This window comes from Amblyomma americanum, chromosome 7 (genome assembly GCF_052857255.1).
Source record: "Amblyomma americanum isolate KBUSLIRL-KWMA chromosome 7, ASM5285725v1, whole genome shotgun sequence".
In the NCBI taxonomy this organism is placed as follows: Eukaryota; Metazoa; Arthropoda; class Arachnida; order Ixodida; family Ixodidae; genus Amblyomma; species Amblyomma americanum.
In genome coordinates, this window is record NC_135503.1 from 8079377 (window position 1) to 8096324 (window position 16948).

The following is a 16948-nucleotide window of genomic DNA, read 5'->3' on the forward strand; positions in this document are numbered from 1 at the left end:
AGACACAAGTACATGACAATTCCCACTCTTTACTGTAAGTTCTCGTCTTCATAGTGGATGGTAGTTTAACAAATGACGATGTGCGAACAATTTTTTTTTTTCTGTAGTCAAGATGGCGCGTTGGAAAAGTGAAAGCTAATGCTGTAGCTTTTTAAAATGACGAATTTAAATAGCGAATTTAAATAGCGTCTTTTGAAACACCCACATGAATCGAGAGGTCAGGGAAGCGTTATGTGTAGGGGCTTTCTTTTTCGTAACTCACATATGCGCATAGAATATTGTAAGTAGCTGGGTAAAAAAATTTTTGAAGTGTCTAAAGAGGGTTTTCATAGTCTGTAGGATTGTAGTGTATGATAAACCGTAGTTTAAATATCGTTGGCCTCATGAAACCACGCAAGCCATATAGGACGGGTATTCCTCGGTACTTCCCACAAAATTCTCACTAATTTGAATGAATCGTAGATATAAACCGTTATCGATATACCTGACTGCTGGAAGAAAAGACCAAGAAGCACCGTTGGCAGATATGGACTCCGCCAAACAGGAGCACATGCCCTTTAATTTCGAATTTACGACATCAAAAGCGAACGCACCCGTTTCCAGCATCTGGCCAATAGGATCTCGTTCTCTGATGGAAGAAGTTTGTGAGTTCGATCACTGCACAGTGGTTGGCTGGGCTCTTTGCACTGGTCGACCTAAGCAGCCTGTTAAGCAATATTCAAGCAGCCTATGCCTTTGACGATTAACGAATAAGGCTCAAGTGTTCTAAAGAAGACAGCTAGCCCTCCACACGGACCCTATTCCAGTATACAACTCAAAAGCGGCCCAGCCCATCCGTTCGCCGTATAAACTACTTTTACAGCATGTTAGAATACGATGATGACAATGAATTCGTTGCTTCACCTCTAAGCGAGCTCTGACTACCCTGCGCCAATACACATGCTAAAATGTTATAGCTTTTGCTAGGGCTGGGGATGTAAGATTTCTTTCATATGGTTGCTGTCTTTGTTCCAGGGCCAAGTATGTGATCTAGTATTTTCATCGGTTTACACAACATGGCTCCTCGCAATTCCTTGGAGGAATTTCTATACACTCTGACGGTTTGTTCAAACGCTTTTTGCCGTGCCTGGTTAACCTTTCTGGATTTCCTTTCGCCAAAGACTTTTCTCATTGGCTCCCAGATGCACTGGACGTCACCGGCTGGCGCAGTGTCAGCCCCTTGTTATTTCATACGCCTTATATTTGTTACGTGAAATTTATTTCGCAATCTATTTGAGGCCATTTGTAGAGGCAGGATATGTTCATCATTCAAGCACATTTTTCTAACAGTAAATAAAAAAAAATACTCCTAGCCGAGGCAGAAATGTTGGCTTGACAGGTAAAACGATAAGTAAACCTCTGTCTCTCCTCGTGACTCATATCAACGCCCGCTTTCTTGAATTGGTTCACTATGATATATCCTCCTACATTTTAACGTAGGCTTTCATCATCTGGAGCATTTTCTTGTAGAGGTGCTTCCAAGCTTTGAAGCTCCAGCCAAAGTCTAAGTGCGTGAAGCCAGGGACGGGGACTTTGTACACTAAGACAACGTTGGGCAGGCGCTTGGCGAGGTCCTTGACGTCACGTGGAGTGGTCAGCACGTCACCGTCGCCCCAGTAAATGGCGACCGGGGCTGTCACCTTCTTGAGGTTGTACTGTGGAGGTCGTCGCTGCAAATATATAAACATTGCAGTAAAAGAGACCGAAAGTGACGCAGGCAAGTCTTGTAAGAAAATTTTTTGCATGGCTTTTCTTTCAGTATTCTCTTTTTTCGCCTTGCTGCAGGTCTGCATGAACGGATGCGAGTTTGAAGAAAAAAATATTTCTGCGTTGCCTCCCGAGTCAACGAGCTGGTATTCTCATCGACTATGAAGCACGCATGTCCCTCGTGCTTGCGTGCTTTTCACTGATCCGTCTTGGCTGAACGCACAGAAATGAATTTTTCTCCTGGTACCCGCATCCAAAAAAATTGGCTGTGGTTTAGCTCTGGTTAAACCTGGTTGAATTGCGAAAGCTTGCTTAGCATTTGCCTCAGGATTTAACTGTTCCGAAGCAGTAGAGCAACTATATTCAGATATAGACTCTTCGTCGGAAACTTCCACGGCGAGACTCATCAACCAACGCGTAGCGCACCGCTACATATTCCAATGAAGCCGCCACGGAGCGAGCGCAAGGCGAGGAGGTCGTCGTATCAAAGACGGAGAGACCACCTGATAGGCGGCGCGCCGGCTCGGGGGCGACGGCACACGCGACGAGCGGCTCCCTTCTAGCTGCGGCGGGGAGCAAGCTGACGTCACGCGTCGTCATAGCAACGGACACAGCTGACGTCACACCACCTGCCAAGCGCAGCGCCGGTTCTGGGGGGAGCACGGCATACGCGACGGGCGGTTAGACCTGGCATAGTATTGCTTTCGCAATAAAACTTTTGTTCATATCTGTTCAGCGCAGAAGAATCCACAGACGCACAGACACCAAGCGATGATATACAACTCTGCATTGTCCAACGGTCCCTGTGGGCTTCATATCGGTATAGAGTTGTGCATGCATGATTACCTATACGAGCTCTATAATGACTACTGTACGTTTTTGGAGGACTAATATGGGTATTGCCTGGCATAATAATAGGAATGACTACCCGGCCCATATCAACGAGCACGAAGAACCACTGCTGTGCCACTTAAAAGCTTCCCGGATGGTAAAACGACATGTAAGGACGATACGGACGTTACAACACGTCATCATTTCCCAAGCATCAGCCAAAAGTGCAAAATGTAAAAAAAGCAAGAAAAGCTATTAGTCCCATAATGCACGGAACACTCCACACTTCTTGAAAATCCCCTACAATGGCAGACCGTGTCTATCATCCTTTGGCACCCTGTCAATTGCGATATTGTTGCTTTCGAGGCATTGAAGTCTAAAAACCCATGCTATAAATTGTGCATACCTGGCCATATATTTTCACGTTTTTCTTGCGTCCCCAGTCATATTTTTGAAAACGTTTGGCCTTCACCAACTGAAATAAATGAGAAGTTGAGAACGAGGAAGTTCTGGAAAGGTCTCGAGGGCAGTGCTAATCGATGAAAGGAAGGCTGAGAAGGGAACGTAGTTTATACGGAGTATGTCATGTACAGGCAGGCAGAAATACGAGGTCGTGAAGATCCAAGCTAATGACGCTACCTACCTGCAAAAAATGATAAAGGTTCCGCACAGAAGTTCCAGAAGGGACATTGTACAGGTAGACGGCTAGCCGTGTCTGTTGGAAAACATAGGATGTATAAGCGACACCAAGCGATATCTCCGATATGAATAACAAAAATCGACCATAGGTCTGGTCGGTTATACTCTTATTTTCTACAGAAACTCTGGCACCACTAAACAAGCCTTATTCCGAGATCGACAATGCCGACTCCGACTCCAGTCTTAGCGATGTCTTAGCCAGTCTTAGCAAAAACGGCATGACTGAACACAGGGGCAGACTTTGTCACAGAGACCGTCTGTGGTCTTCACCTTTGACCCGCTCTACTGACTGCCCTGGAAATTCAGTTGCGCGGGTTAGTCGTCGGTAGGTAACCTTGTTCTTGTTAACCGAGATACCCGGCGTGGCAGGCCTTCAACATTCCTTGAGAGAAAGGTTTCTTTCAGCAGTGTATGTACACCGAGATTAATGAACTACGGTATTTCAAACTACAAGGCGATATATAGCAACGGTATGAAACATTCTGATGCCGTTTTGGGTTGACTGTACTAAATTCTCAGAAGCCACAGAACTGCATCATTTTTTACATTCAGTTTAAGTAGCCTGCCGCAAGACAACCAGGGTACCAACTCCTCATGACAGTTGTGTTGACAGTATTAAATTCGAACTTTGTTTTACCTACTTTGCTGAGGCATCTGAAAGGCTCACTTAAGTGGCGTGAAAAACGAAATGCTTACAACAGTCTGGTCAAAGGCTCGGTGCTTCGACCGACGCTGAATACTCCGCCCTTGCAGCACAAAGAGCAACACAGCCTCTGGCTATCCGCTTCGACCGTGCGTGAGTTGCGTTTGCAACAGAATAGAAAGCTGGGTGAGTTGGAGGCTGCTACTGCTGGTTGCAGCCTCGGTCTATTTCAAAATTTAAGTTGCGAGCAAAGTAAGCGCATAGAAATCTCTTGTTCACACGCAAAAAAAACGAGATAGGTAAAAAAAGAAGGCGGCAGATAAGGAGAAATTACTCACTACGTGAAGTCAAGATACATCTGGGTAACGAATGTGCAGAACCAAGAAAGGCAGTTCTAACGCTTTGATGCTTTCTGCTACCTCCGCATTTCCACCGCAACCGGAACTGGAGCACTACTTAGGCTTAGAATCGCTCCAACTCGAGACGCTTTCCGCAAACAATGCTCAATTGCTGATCGGAGTATAACGAGGCAAAGCGGAACCTCGGTGTTCATTCGTTCATTCGTAACACGAGGCCCATACATAGAAAAACAGAGGCGAATTCGTGTTTTCACATGTGCTGCTGCGGAATTTCCTCTCTGGACGCTCCTCCACCTGTCGCCGTCACTTCCCTCCTCCCCCCGCTAGAAGAGGAACTCCAGATTCCGCAAAATTTTGAAATTTCTTTTTTTTTTCTTTTTAGGTTCAGCCTTGCTCGACGAATAGTCTAAATGTAGTCGCATTTAACACAATACCCTAACACGAAAACGCAAGCTGCTACCGCTGGTCATCTTACATGAACTGCACATGCTGGGGTTTCGGGCGCATCTGCCAAGAAAATGTGTTTGGCGGTGTGTATCAGAGCAGCCTTAAAAGGGTCAAGATGCGCGCGCTTAACAGCGAGATTTACGTGGGCGTCGACTGTTCAGGTTTGAAGAAAATTGAATGTCAAGAAACGTGCTCTGTGTGAATTCAGTTCAGCGTGGCGCACAGTTGTCAGATTCGAGGCAGACTAGCTGAGCCCATTTGGCATTGGAGAAATGTACAGAAAAATGTGTGCGTGTGCCTCTGTAGGCTTATTGCTGGTAATACTGCGCCGATGGCTCGAGCCAACCGGGCTCAGTTCAACAAAACTGCTCACGAGAAAAAAAGATTAAGCAGCGCGCTTACATGTGAAAGGTGTATACCAGCTTTGTATAACTGCTAAATCTATTGAGATGGCAAGAAATATTTCTCTCACTAGATGTGCAGAAACCTTTGCCCCGCGTCTATCACGGTGTCTAGCTCCAGTGCCGAACTGAAATTACAGGAACAACTGTGTTGTCACTCTAGACTTTTCCCTGCTTTAGGCCGTCATGGGTAGCCTCCTGAAAGAGTTTTTCCCTGAAAGACAGTTTTTCCTATAACAATAGGGCGCTTAATAAAATGGGCTACCCTGTTAAGTTCGACAGGAAAGGCTCCGTTGAAAAAAGAGACGGAACCCAAGCAAACAAAGACGGGAAAACTCCTCCGACAGGTGGCTCTTTTCAGTGTGTGCAACAGTTTGTTTTCTTTTTCCACTATCGATCCTTTGAAAAAATATTCGGCAAAGTCCTGGAAGAATAAAAGATAGCAGAAGACATTAATGCACAGAACTAAAATGAACAAAAAACTAGGCAGAAACACTTAAGACTGATTACGTATTGTAATGCGAAAGCATTACTGTCCGCGGGTGCATCGTTTACGCGTAATGTTTGTACATGCATTAAAATTCTTTTCTACGTGTTTATGTGTCTGCGTATTGGTTGCGCACCAGACTGCAAACTTTCGGACCCTCTCGCTGCATGGCGATGAGGTCGGCCGAGTTTGCATGTCGTGGACGCAAGGCATAGACGTTCGGTTGCGGTTTGAAAACTGAGTTTGAGAACATGCACGTATGACACCACCTGGAACCCTGTACGACGAGCGGTTGTACCACAGTTTTGACACGAAAGTATGGGAAGGCAAACAATTATATGTCGTCGGTTGGAATCCTTGCCGAAAGCTAGCCTACAACTTGACTAACACCTCTAAGCTATATTAGCGAGAAATCGTATGAGGCAACTGGGAACGCTGTACGACATAAGCTGTTTGCGTGACAATTTTGGTACGAATGTTGGGATAACTGTCGCCGCATGTATGTCGACCAGTGGCGAGCATGTATAGACGAACGACATTCATAGTATCTTCTGAAGTGGCGGCGCTCGGCTTGCTGTGTGCTTCATACGGCCGTTTGATGACGTCACCTTATTTTTTTTTGCGATCGCTGGGAATTTCTGCACCGTCTGCGAACACGCACGCACGCACGCACGCACACACGCACACACGCACACACGCACACACGCACACGCACACACGCGCTTTCGCCGCCAGTTTTTCTCGTAATGGGACAAGAAATGCTTTCGCACTGAAATACCAATGACCACGACAACAGCCAAGACGACAGTCAATAAAGGACTTAAAACAGGTCTTGGAAAGATATACCGCGCTCGATGCAATCGACAATAAGAATTGCACCCATGCCTTTAGATATCCGGTACCCAGAGGGCTTCGGGGTGCAACCACGGCTCTGGAAAAACGCTGTATTTTTATATGAGTGCGACAGCACTCATACGCTCATAAACGGCGACCATGTATCTTGTCTCGATCTTTCTTGCGCCGTCGCCTAGCAGCAATGACGCCATGGTAAGTTGAACACATAAAATAAATATATACGCTGGGATTCGAACCCGCGGTGGTGCGAACCATCTTCGGAGGCCGCTACGCCAGAGCACTGGGCTATCGCCGCAGTTTTTTTTTTTTTAATGCATGGAAATCAAATCCGCTTAGCTACCAAATGCTTTACGTACACACATACTACTCCGCGAAGCAGGTACACATTCTCATGTCATCGTACACTGCACTCCACCAGCTCATAAAAATGGCAGGAAACACATACATGCGTCAAGAACCTGCACCCCTCAATTCACGCGGCCGGTCCTGCGCGGCATAAACTCCCTGCACCAAGGCGCACTGTTCACTGAAAATGTATTTTTTTTTAATTTGGGGGGAGGGGAGGGGAAATCCGACTGTGCGGCCTGCTCGTGGTCCCCCCGCCACCGGATACGGGCGGTGTAGTATCGGCTACTAGGCTTTGTTCCGGTGCAACGCCAGCGGGGGAGATGGGTTGGCCGGGGCCCATCCTCTGGGGATGCAAAACCCCATGGGAGGGGCAGCGACTCTCACGCAGCTGTGAGGGCCAGCTGCGTCCGTGAGGCCCGATGCCTGAGCGGAGGCAGACCTGGTTATATCATCAGGCTGGACCCACTGAATCCGGCACGGAAGGCATGTCAAAAGATCAAAAGGTTTTCAAATACATGCAACTAGCCTCCGCACGTGGGAGCGTGCGCGGCTGGTGACCGACGCGCCGGACTCTGGCTACGGAGAGGCCAGGTCCGCGCGGGGGTTTACAGCAGCCAGGCTCTTCGGAATCGATGTCCTCGAGGAGGGCAGCCTCACGGCTGACCGCGGGGCCATTGGGGTCACTGCGGGACGCCGAGGTAGGGGTGCGTAGTACGACCAGCGCAAAAACCGTCGATTTTGTGGAGTGCCGGCGGAGTAGGCCCGGTTCATCTCACCCTAAGCCACGTTCTTGGTTTGTGGCCCGGTCAGCCCAGCCTTGAACACTCCCTCCTCAGAAGATGTGGAGCAAGCTAGGAGAGAAAATTAGTGCATGGGTGGTTGGTTGGAAGCACAGGTGGGTCCCCCCTGAGGTGTTAGGTCATGGTGTCGAGGGCCGGGCCGATAGGCTGACGGCATAAGCCTCTATCGGCTGTACCGCACCACACATACTTCCGGCGTCTGAATAACCGCGAAAAGCACTCGACGGCAAGCAGCTGGCAGGTCCGAAACAAACCATCAAAGTCGTGGAGGAGCCCAAGGTAGCTGACCCCGGGTTACGTTTTCCTGTCTCCGGCGGTCGGAGCCCCTTGAGTTTGTGGGTGGTCGGCCATCCTGTGAACGGGGCCGCACCATTGGGCAATCTTGACGCTCTCCCTGTCCTGGCCAGGCAGCCCAGCAATGGAGTCGAGATAATGAAGGATCAGAGCAAAAACTAGCTGTCCCCATTTCCATCCCAATTCCCATAATCCGTTCAACCAACCCCTTCCGCTACGTCCCAGGGGAGATCAGGGGAGTCTCTCCCCGGGCCAGCTCCCCCGGCTGTGGGTCGCTATGTAGCTTTTTACCCACCACCGCCCCACCCCCCGCCCTCATTTTTTTTTCATTTTCCCCACCTACGGGTTGCAAAAAGTATACCATTGCCTTCGGGGCTTTTCATTTATTTTTTTTTTATTTGATACTGTAAGTCCCATCAAGGACTGTAACAGGAAGGGCTCTGAATGATACAGTTGTAGTGCACATGTTGGTAGTAAACAATTTAACAATAACATATGGCAAAAATAGTTACAAAATCGGTTAGAGAATTCAAGTTGAGGTACAAATAATAGGCGGAAAACATGATGACAATCATACCAAAAGAAGGAAAGCGGCTGCAGTTAGTGTTTTATTTTCAATCTAGGCACAAACAAAACGGTAAAAATAAACAGGGCAGAAAAGTGTGGAAAATGAGAAAAACTAGTGGGAAACAAACAGGTGATCTATAACCAGGGCACTGAACGCATCTAATGATGAGCTGTTAATAATATCTATGTCTAGATTGTTCCATTCTCGTGTAGCTCGAGGAAAAAATGAGTATTTGAATATGTCAGTACGGAATGGAAACTCGTTTAATTTGTGTGCGAGGTTGTGGCGGGTCGATCTAGTTTTTGTGGTCGTTATGTATTTTGTAGCGGGCACTTTTAGTTGGTTGTGTATTAGCTGATACATAAGTTTAAGTCTCGCGAATTTTGCTCTGTTCTCCACGGTTAGGTGTTCTGCACGTTTTAGTAATTGTGTTGGTGAGTCTGTAAGGGAGTGTTTATTATATACACATCTTAGTGTCTTTCTCTGCACCCCTTCAAGTTTTTTAATGAGCTTGTTAGTAAAGGGAAACCAAACGGTGTTGCGTATTCTAGAATTGGTCTGACAATAGTTTTATATGCTAGTAATTTTGGTTCAGGGGGTGCTAGTTTAAGGCGTCTGTTAGTGAAGAAGACTTGTTTTAGTGCATTAGATGTGATGATGTTAACGTGCGAATCCCATCTGAAATCAGAGGTTAGTGTCACACCAAGGTACTTATGCTCAACATAGATGCAAGATGAATATTATTAAGCGTGTACTGAAAAGCTGATGTGTGTTTTTTCCTAGTTATAGGTAAAAGAACAGATTTATTTAAATTGATGTCCATCTGCCAGTCCTGACACCACTGATACACTGCTGTTAAGGCGTTATTTAAAACTATATGGTCATCAAAAGAGTTAATTTCCTTGTAAAGAACGCAGTCATCTGCGAAAAGTTTAATATTCTGTGAAACACAAGCTGGTAGGTCATTTATAAATATTAGGAACAGTACTGGTGCTAGGACACTTCCTTGAGGTACTCCCGATGTAACATTAGTTGTCGCTGATTTCTCATCGTTAATTGCAACAAATTGCGTGCGATTACTAAGATAGTCTTTAATCCAGTTTAGAATAGGGCCAGTTCCTAAAATAAGTTGAAGTTTTGCAATAAGTTTAGTATGTGACACACGGTCAAATGCTTTCGAGAAGTCTAAAAATATAAGGTCAATTTGTTTTTGGTTATCAATGCTCATGGATATGTCATGTGTTAATTCAATTAATTGAGTAATAGTAGAAATACCCTTACGAAAGCCGTGTTGACACGGGGTTAAATGTCATTTACTTGAAGATAAGCGTTTATGTGTTTTAAAACAATATGTTCTAATAACTTGCCAACTGTGCTCATTAGTGATATAGGTCTGAAGTTCGAAGGGTCGGCATTATTTCCTGATTTGTGTATCGGTGTTATCTTGGCTGTTTTCCAATCCCTAGGGAGGGTGCAAGTGGATAATGATTTGTTAAAAAGTAGTACCAGGAATCTAGCTATCCACTCGGCATATCTATGTAGGAATATGTTAGAGATGTTATCAGGCCCTGGTGCTTTCTTAGTGTCCACATTTAGTAAAAGGTTTAACACTCCTGGTTCAGTTACCGTTAGTGGTTCGATTGTCACGCCTGTGCTAGAGTTCATTCCTGGTAGCTCTCCGTTATCCGTTGTGAAGATGGAGCAGAAGTAGTTATTTAAAGTAGTTGCTGCATTTCTGTCATCCTCCGGCGTTGCCTGTCTTTCATCTTGTTTTTTAGGGTTTATATAACGCCAGAATTTTTGGGGAGAATTTTTCAGAAATTTAGGAAGTGTTTGTGTAAAATAATATGTCTTGGCCCTCTTCATTTTTGATTTCAAATCATCAACAGCGGAAATAAGGTTTAGAACTGTTCGTTGTGACGGATGGTCTTTCTGTCTCTTTCTGAGTCGTCGAACTTTTCTTTTTGCGTGGATTACGGTTCGAGTTATCCTGGGGTTATGTTTCTGGGTCCCTTTAGTTTTCAATGGTACGTAGTTAGTGACACAGTATGACACAACTGTTTTAAATTTATGCCATAGGGATTCGATGTTTGTGTTTGTATCATGTGCGAGTTGATGGAAGGATGAGAGTTCGAGTGATAGTGTATCAATGATGCCTGTATCATCGGCTCTGCTGTAATCTTTATACATTATTGTTGATCGTGAAGAAGGTAGAGAACCATTATATGGGATAGCACAATAGACCAGTTTGTGGTCTGACAGGCCGGCTGACACTTCGAATTTTGCCTCATGGATAGGCAAATGATTACTGAGAAATACTAGGTCTAAAATGTTTGAGCTAGGTCCTTGTACCCGCGTAGGCTCGTTTATTATCTGGGTTAGATCGAAAGAAAGCATGATATTGGATTAAGCCTGTTGTACGTCAGTGGTGCAGGCAGGGGCTTACTATTTTTTTATTCTTTTTAGGTTGCCCCAACCTAACAAATGTTCACTGAACAGAGACTTATATGAACGAAGTGGTTCTGCGTGTCAATCCATCATACGGCTCTTTCACAGGCTAAAAAGTCAGATCAGCATTAACAGATCGCGCGGAATCCTGGCGTCTTTCACGACAAGCAAGAACCTTATACTGTAATGCGAGATGTCAATGTGCTTTTTGATTGTCCTTTGTAGTAATTCCTAGAAAAACACTGCATCACGGCACCGCACAAAGTAATGAGCGATCGGCTCCGGTTGGGCGCGCAGGCGACAGTTTACCGACCATGGCACAAAAGTCCCCTTGGCGCGAAGCCATGTCTTGACGGGTAGAGTCGAAGTGTGCGGCTTAAAAAAAAGGAGGATTTTGCAGCAGGTTGAATATACATCCGCTGAACTCGCTTCAGTGCACTAGAATCCATAAAACCAAGGTAAGGCTGCCGATACACAGGCACAAGGAATAGAGGTTATATTAGTACTTTTGTCATCAGCCTGTTTAACAGTTCGAATAAATATTGCAACGAGAAGCGAACAATCAGGAAATCAAAGGTATCAGCAATCCCCTTCAGGAAACCCCACAAAGTTCCTTCTCGGACATGACCAGTCAAAGCAAACAAATAAGGTAGACGACGACTCAGTCACCTTCTAAGCACCGCTTGCAGAAATTGGTGGCTTGGAGCTTTGAAGAAAAACCGTGAAACAAGCTGGTGAGCAAACAAGTGGAAAATGCCGACTCCTCAAGACTCGCGAGAAAGAAATAAACTGTCTCGACGCATAGGCTTCCATTGAGAGCGCTAAACAAAGGTCTGTGAATAGTCTGTGCAGCGCTTGTACCTTCTTTCTCGCACAGTGCATCACTCGCAATGCATAGACAAGCTTTGCAACCAAGAACATGTTGCGAACTTGTGCCCGAGCAAAAATCGAGAGCTCCCGACCCATCCATGCTTGCGTTTCGCACCTCACAGAGGCATTTTTCGACTCCCATGAAGACCCATTATTCCGGACCAGATGATGGGGAACCCCAAGACACTGTAGGAAATCAGAGTGCGAGCTGATCCCACCAAAACGATTAAATCTCATACCCCAGTAACGCAACCAGAATTATTTACATATTTTCCAACTTATAGCCGCACCAGAGACGTCACAGAACTGCGCTGCTAAATGCGAAGCTTCAAGGGCACCCTTTTTAGCTGAACAGAAAAAGATGACGTCATCCGCATAGGCTAAAGTTCTAATTTCCGACTGATCAAATGATAATCCTCGAATACCTTGGCATCTGATGATACCAAGGCCCTAGCGTTCGAGATATGAAGCAAATAATAGAGATGATGACAGGCAACCCTATCGTCGCAGCCGAACACTGCTCCTGCTAAACAGCAACACACTCTCGCGCTGTGTATCACATATTGTTGTCTTCATGAACTTCCATCTGCGGCGTGAACAGATCAGATCAGCTTAACCCCGATCAGAGCTTACCCTGAGTCTAAAATAGTCGCCAGACGTGCCAACGTTAACACAGTGGTGCAAAAAAATGTGAAATAAATCTGTTTTGAGGCGAAATTGAGCCCCTTAATCGCAATCAAGGTACACAGCAATAACAATGCTGACGCTCAAATATCATTAGCTGATTACGCAGCATTCTTTAATAAAAATTAAGCAATATTCCCTACACATTCTCGCCCAAAGAGAAATACGCAACCGAAAAAGAGTATGATTCCTACCTATGCTTGCATCAAATTCCATGCAACATTTCATTATGTGTCAAAATGCTGAGAAAACCACGGAATCTTTCGTTCATTTTCTTAAGCTAACAATCTAATATGACATCATTGCAGATTACATTGCTGGACTGTATCGCAGGAAATCAGCATTCATCATGCACAAAGAACTTGTTCAGGGGTCGGGTTGTTGATATCTTAAAGCCCCTCGCCAAGGTCTGAAGGGTCATTTAGGAGGGTTAGCAGCACATACTAAAGCGCCTGCCGGTTAAAGTTATTAAGAAAGGTACCTGACGTATATCTGCAGGAAACAAATCTTGTGCGTTATATGCACCAACGTCCTGATAACTGCACCGAGACATTGAAGGTTTCATGTGTGTTAGCTATAAGTAATATGTGTAAATATTGTGCACAGAAATGAGATGGCGCTTTGTGAAAGTTTCTCCTCTATGAGTGCTGTACTTCACTGCGCCGACCTGTCACATGGCGTTGTTTTGGAAGATAATTAGGTGTAAGTTTCTTAGACATGCAGACATTTAGGTTCAGAAATTGGATTCATTTCTGTGGTATTCTCCCATATCGGAAATCAGTAATTTAAATACAGCAAAATTCTAATAGCTTCAGATATTGCAGAGGCCGCACTGTGAACGTAATTTTTTAACATCGAATTCTTGTAAGATGGGCTTCAAGAGTCTTGACTCAATCAAACAAGTACGGTTTTTAGCTTACTTTTTTTTTTCAGCATTCACGCGCACACGGCCTCGCCAAATGCCTCATTCACTGCAACTTTAGACAACTTTCTTAGCTATCAGTGTTTGGAGAACTGAAAATACCGCGGCTTTCTTGTCCAACTGCGCAATGCAATTGAGAACTGTCATGCCAGGCTTTTTTATGGCAATTAGGTAATGCAGAGCAGGACAGTGCATGGTTGCAAAGTTATCGAATGCAAAAACGAGAGCAGGCGTTGCAAAAATCACAGAGTATAGAAGATAGGACTCACCAAAACTGGCTTGGAAGACAAAAGAAATAGTCTTAAAGCCAACTTCATGTGACCCAAAAGAACTGCCGGCGCCATAGCATGGAAGAGCAGAATCTTGGGAATTTTTGAAAGAGTAGAATGGAAATGCTCAGGCCGTGCGTAATGTTCGACTGAAGTGACATCATTTCCTCTCACTTTACGCAAAAGTAAAATCCGTTGTATTAGTGCATTTTGTCTTTCACAAAAAAAATTATGAAAAGCATAGTAGGAAGAACATTTTGTCTACAAATACAAGCATCTGTTTTGTTTTGGTGGAGCAAAACAAGAAAGCAGGAAATCACACTACGTTGCATTTCGGAAGCCACAGGACACTTCGAAGTACTATGTATGCCTTCCTCAGCATCTATGCGAGGCTCTCGAGAGCACTAGACCGCGAAAGCAGTGCTCGGGCAATTTATCGACAGGTTACTTCAGTTGAGAGAAAAGGCGGAGATGTTGTCAGTTTATGTAATTTAACGAGTTGGCATTACATAGTGACGGACTAACTGCAAGGAAAGAAGCCAACAGAAAGGCACAACATATAAGCACACATACTTTGAGAGCATGTGTTTGTGCTATTTTTGCTTTGTACTCACCTGCTCGGACATATTGCTTGCTGCTATTAAAATACGCAACATGCTGGGGTTCTTACCAAGGCTGCGACTCCACACTAAGAATTTAGGTTATCGCGCTGCCTGCAACTACATCAGTTAATTGAAGACAAATGGTCAACGTTTCTATAGTGACGAAAAATATCGAGCCGGAAGGACAGCATTTTTTTTTTCAGACTACTAGAACATTTCGTGATTATCAACGGTTTCCAACTTGTCTATCAGGTTCGTTCAAGATAAAAGTAGCGACACACCGGGTCTAACTCTGAGCGTCGATGAAATAAGGACATATCGACAATGTGAGCATTGACTGAGAAGAATTTCGCGTTGAAGACATTTTTCCGCCTAATTGTAGCTGATGATTTGATGTTGAACACCTCTAATGCCAACACCCATCATTCGAGCTGCGAGAAGAAACGGTCGTCCTGTTTGCCTTTGCTCACCAGCTTCGACAGTTAAAATTTGAAGATAATAAATTAAAGCATATGGTAGCTAGTCAACTTGCATGACGCTACATAAGAGCTGACCGACTGGCACGCTAACGAAATACTTGACCGCTCTGAGCACTCTGGGGACGAGCCCGTGTTTCGCCGTAATAACAAAGAAAATTATTTATAAAGAACGAGGGAAGGCAAAAAGCTTCTTGTTTTCTTACCCTTTTATTGTACTGTGGCTTTGCAGCTAACAAGCCAAACATGATGGCGCATCCTTGAGACCAGCCGACGTATTGCAGCTTGCGTTGTCCCGTCTTGAGCAAGACATAATCAATTTGTGCCGGTAAGTCGAACGCTATCATCTCGTCGAGGCTGCGAAAGAGGGCACACGTGATGCAGGATATCGTCATTTAGCCAGCAATGAGTTGTCACGTGATGATCTCTTAACCTAATCCTTCAATGGCCACATAACGATCGTTTCCGCAGTTTATTTTTCATCTCTGATTTGTTTAGGAAGGGGGCTAATCAAATATTTTAGTATTGTTCCATTCCCCGCCGTAGCCTGTTAGACATGATTGCATTCCCCACTTTCTCAGCTCTCACCCATGGCCTATTTTCATCCATTTAATTGGCGCCACGTAGTGCCATGAATGGTCACGCATGTTCCGCTGCCTATTGCTGAAATTTTGTTGCTCCTCAAGCTATCGATTTTTGAAACATTCTTGTCTCTAAGTGTAACTGAAATTTATATTTATTTCGCCAAAGTCTACCTGCTTTGATACGAATAGGCCGAAGTATCAAAATGCAATGGACCATACTGCGGAAGAGAATTTGCGATAAAAACTTGCCTGAAATTCCAAAACTTTCTTTGTCTTCTGTTTAAGTAGATATGCTTTGAGTACTTGGTGCCTCTGACGTTCCCCAGCCAGACGTCGAAACCGTGATCTGCTAGGATGAAACCTTAAGAGAAATCATGATAAAAATTTTGTGACAACACTCTTGGCCTTGGACTAAAGGTAAGTAATGACAATATTCCCGCGGAAATCGTGGTGCTCGAGCAACTAAGTTTAGAAAATGGATTACTATCAGGATCGTTCAACATCTGTGTTTCCACGAATATTATCTCGACCGAAGGTAAACAAATTTCATGAGCATGTTTCCTACAGCGTCTCCAAGCTTCTTCAGCAGACTATGGTATACTGCAAGCAGATAAGATTATTTGCTTTGAATTTCTGTAACGAAAACATTCCTGCTGCTTTCCAACCAGTTGCCACGAAATCTTAACTTTTTAGTATTTGGGGCACATCCGGGTATTTCTCACAAGGCGACACATGATCAAGGAAATGTCCTTCTAACTCGGTTTTGATCTCACGGATCGGAAAATGTGTTCTGGCCTTATACGAATGCATGCATCCGCACAACAAACGTGATAAAATATACAACGGCGACTGCTGTGATAGCCATCCCTCATTCAGAGAAATGAAGCAGAAAAGGAAGCCCACGGGAACACTAAATGAAAGGAAGCCATGATGCTTTGCATGAACTTGGGACATTAACGGATGCAAGGAACAATAAAACAAATATAACATGAAAATGTAATAGCCTCCCTTCTAAAGGAAGCCACCCATCTTTATGGCACAATAAGAGAAGCACAGAAGAGCGATAACAACACAGTTTAAAGCAAATACATGGAAGCTGCAAAAAAAGAACGACGCTGTTGTAGTCTGATGCGATTAACTGCATAAACAGAATGCGCTTTTAGGATTTCCCATCTGATGGTTTTCTGTCTGATGCTTTTTTTTTCTAAACGAATTTATTGCCTCAGGTCATCAATGGGAGAAGGTGTCATGAAGGATGCAGTAATAATTGAAGTAATGGAAAAGGGCTAGCTAATTTTATGAGGTCCAGTAGAGAGCGATGGTATGGTCCCTGCGTCCAGGTAATATATGAAGCAGGGTTGCTCGGTGAAAGACCCACTACCTTGAGGTGCCGGACCCTTGTAGGCTTTAGAGCAGGGCAGTCCTACAGTAAATGGTGAATGTCGGCTTCAATGTCCTCGCGTTTACATATCGAACACCCAGGCCGAGGAAAGAGATCTCGGCACTGAGGCCCCTTCCGAATTACGGCACGTGTGAGGCCAACCCCGACCCGGATCCTAGTAAGCGCTACCTTCTATGCACCGGTAACACCGCGGGGGAGGGTTACCGCACACGG

At 44.9% G+C, this 16948-nt stretch overlaps 1 protein-coding gene across 1 annotated transcript in view; it reads right to left on the reverse strand.

Annotated features, from left to right (window-relative positions):
- Positions 1-1041: 1041 nt before the first annotated feature.
- Positions 1042-16948, reverse strand: part of LOC144096930 (uncharacterized) — a 39195-nt gene continuing 23288 nt past the window's right edge. Inside the window, exons 12-18 of the mRNA XM_077629741.1 lie at positions 15583-15694; positions 14956-15106; positions 13672-13764; positions 5392-5550; positions 3221-3292; positions 2984-3052; positions 1042-1709 (exon numbers count right to left, since the gene is read on the reverse strand). Of these exons, the coding sequence (XP_077485867.1) occupies positions 1464-1709; positions 2984-3052; positions 3221-3292; positions 5392-5550; positions 13672-13764; positions 14956-15106; positions 15583-15694 (902 nt within the window). The 3' untranslated portion in view covers positions 1042-1463. The remainder of the gene's footprint in view (positions 1710-2983; positions 3053-3220; positions 3293-5391; positions 5551-13671; positions 13765-14955; positions 15107-15582; positions 15695-16948) is intronic.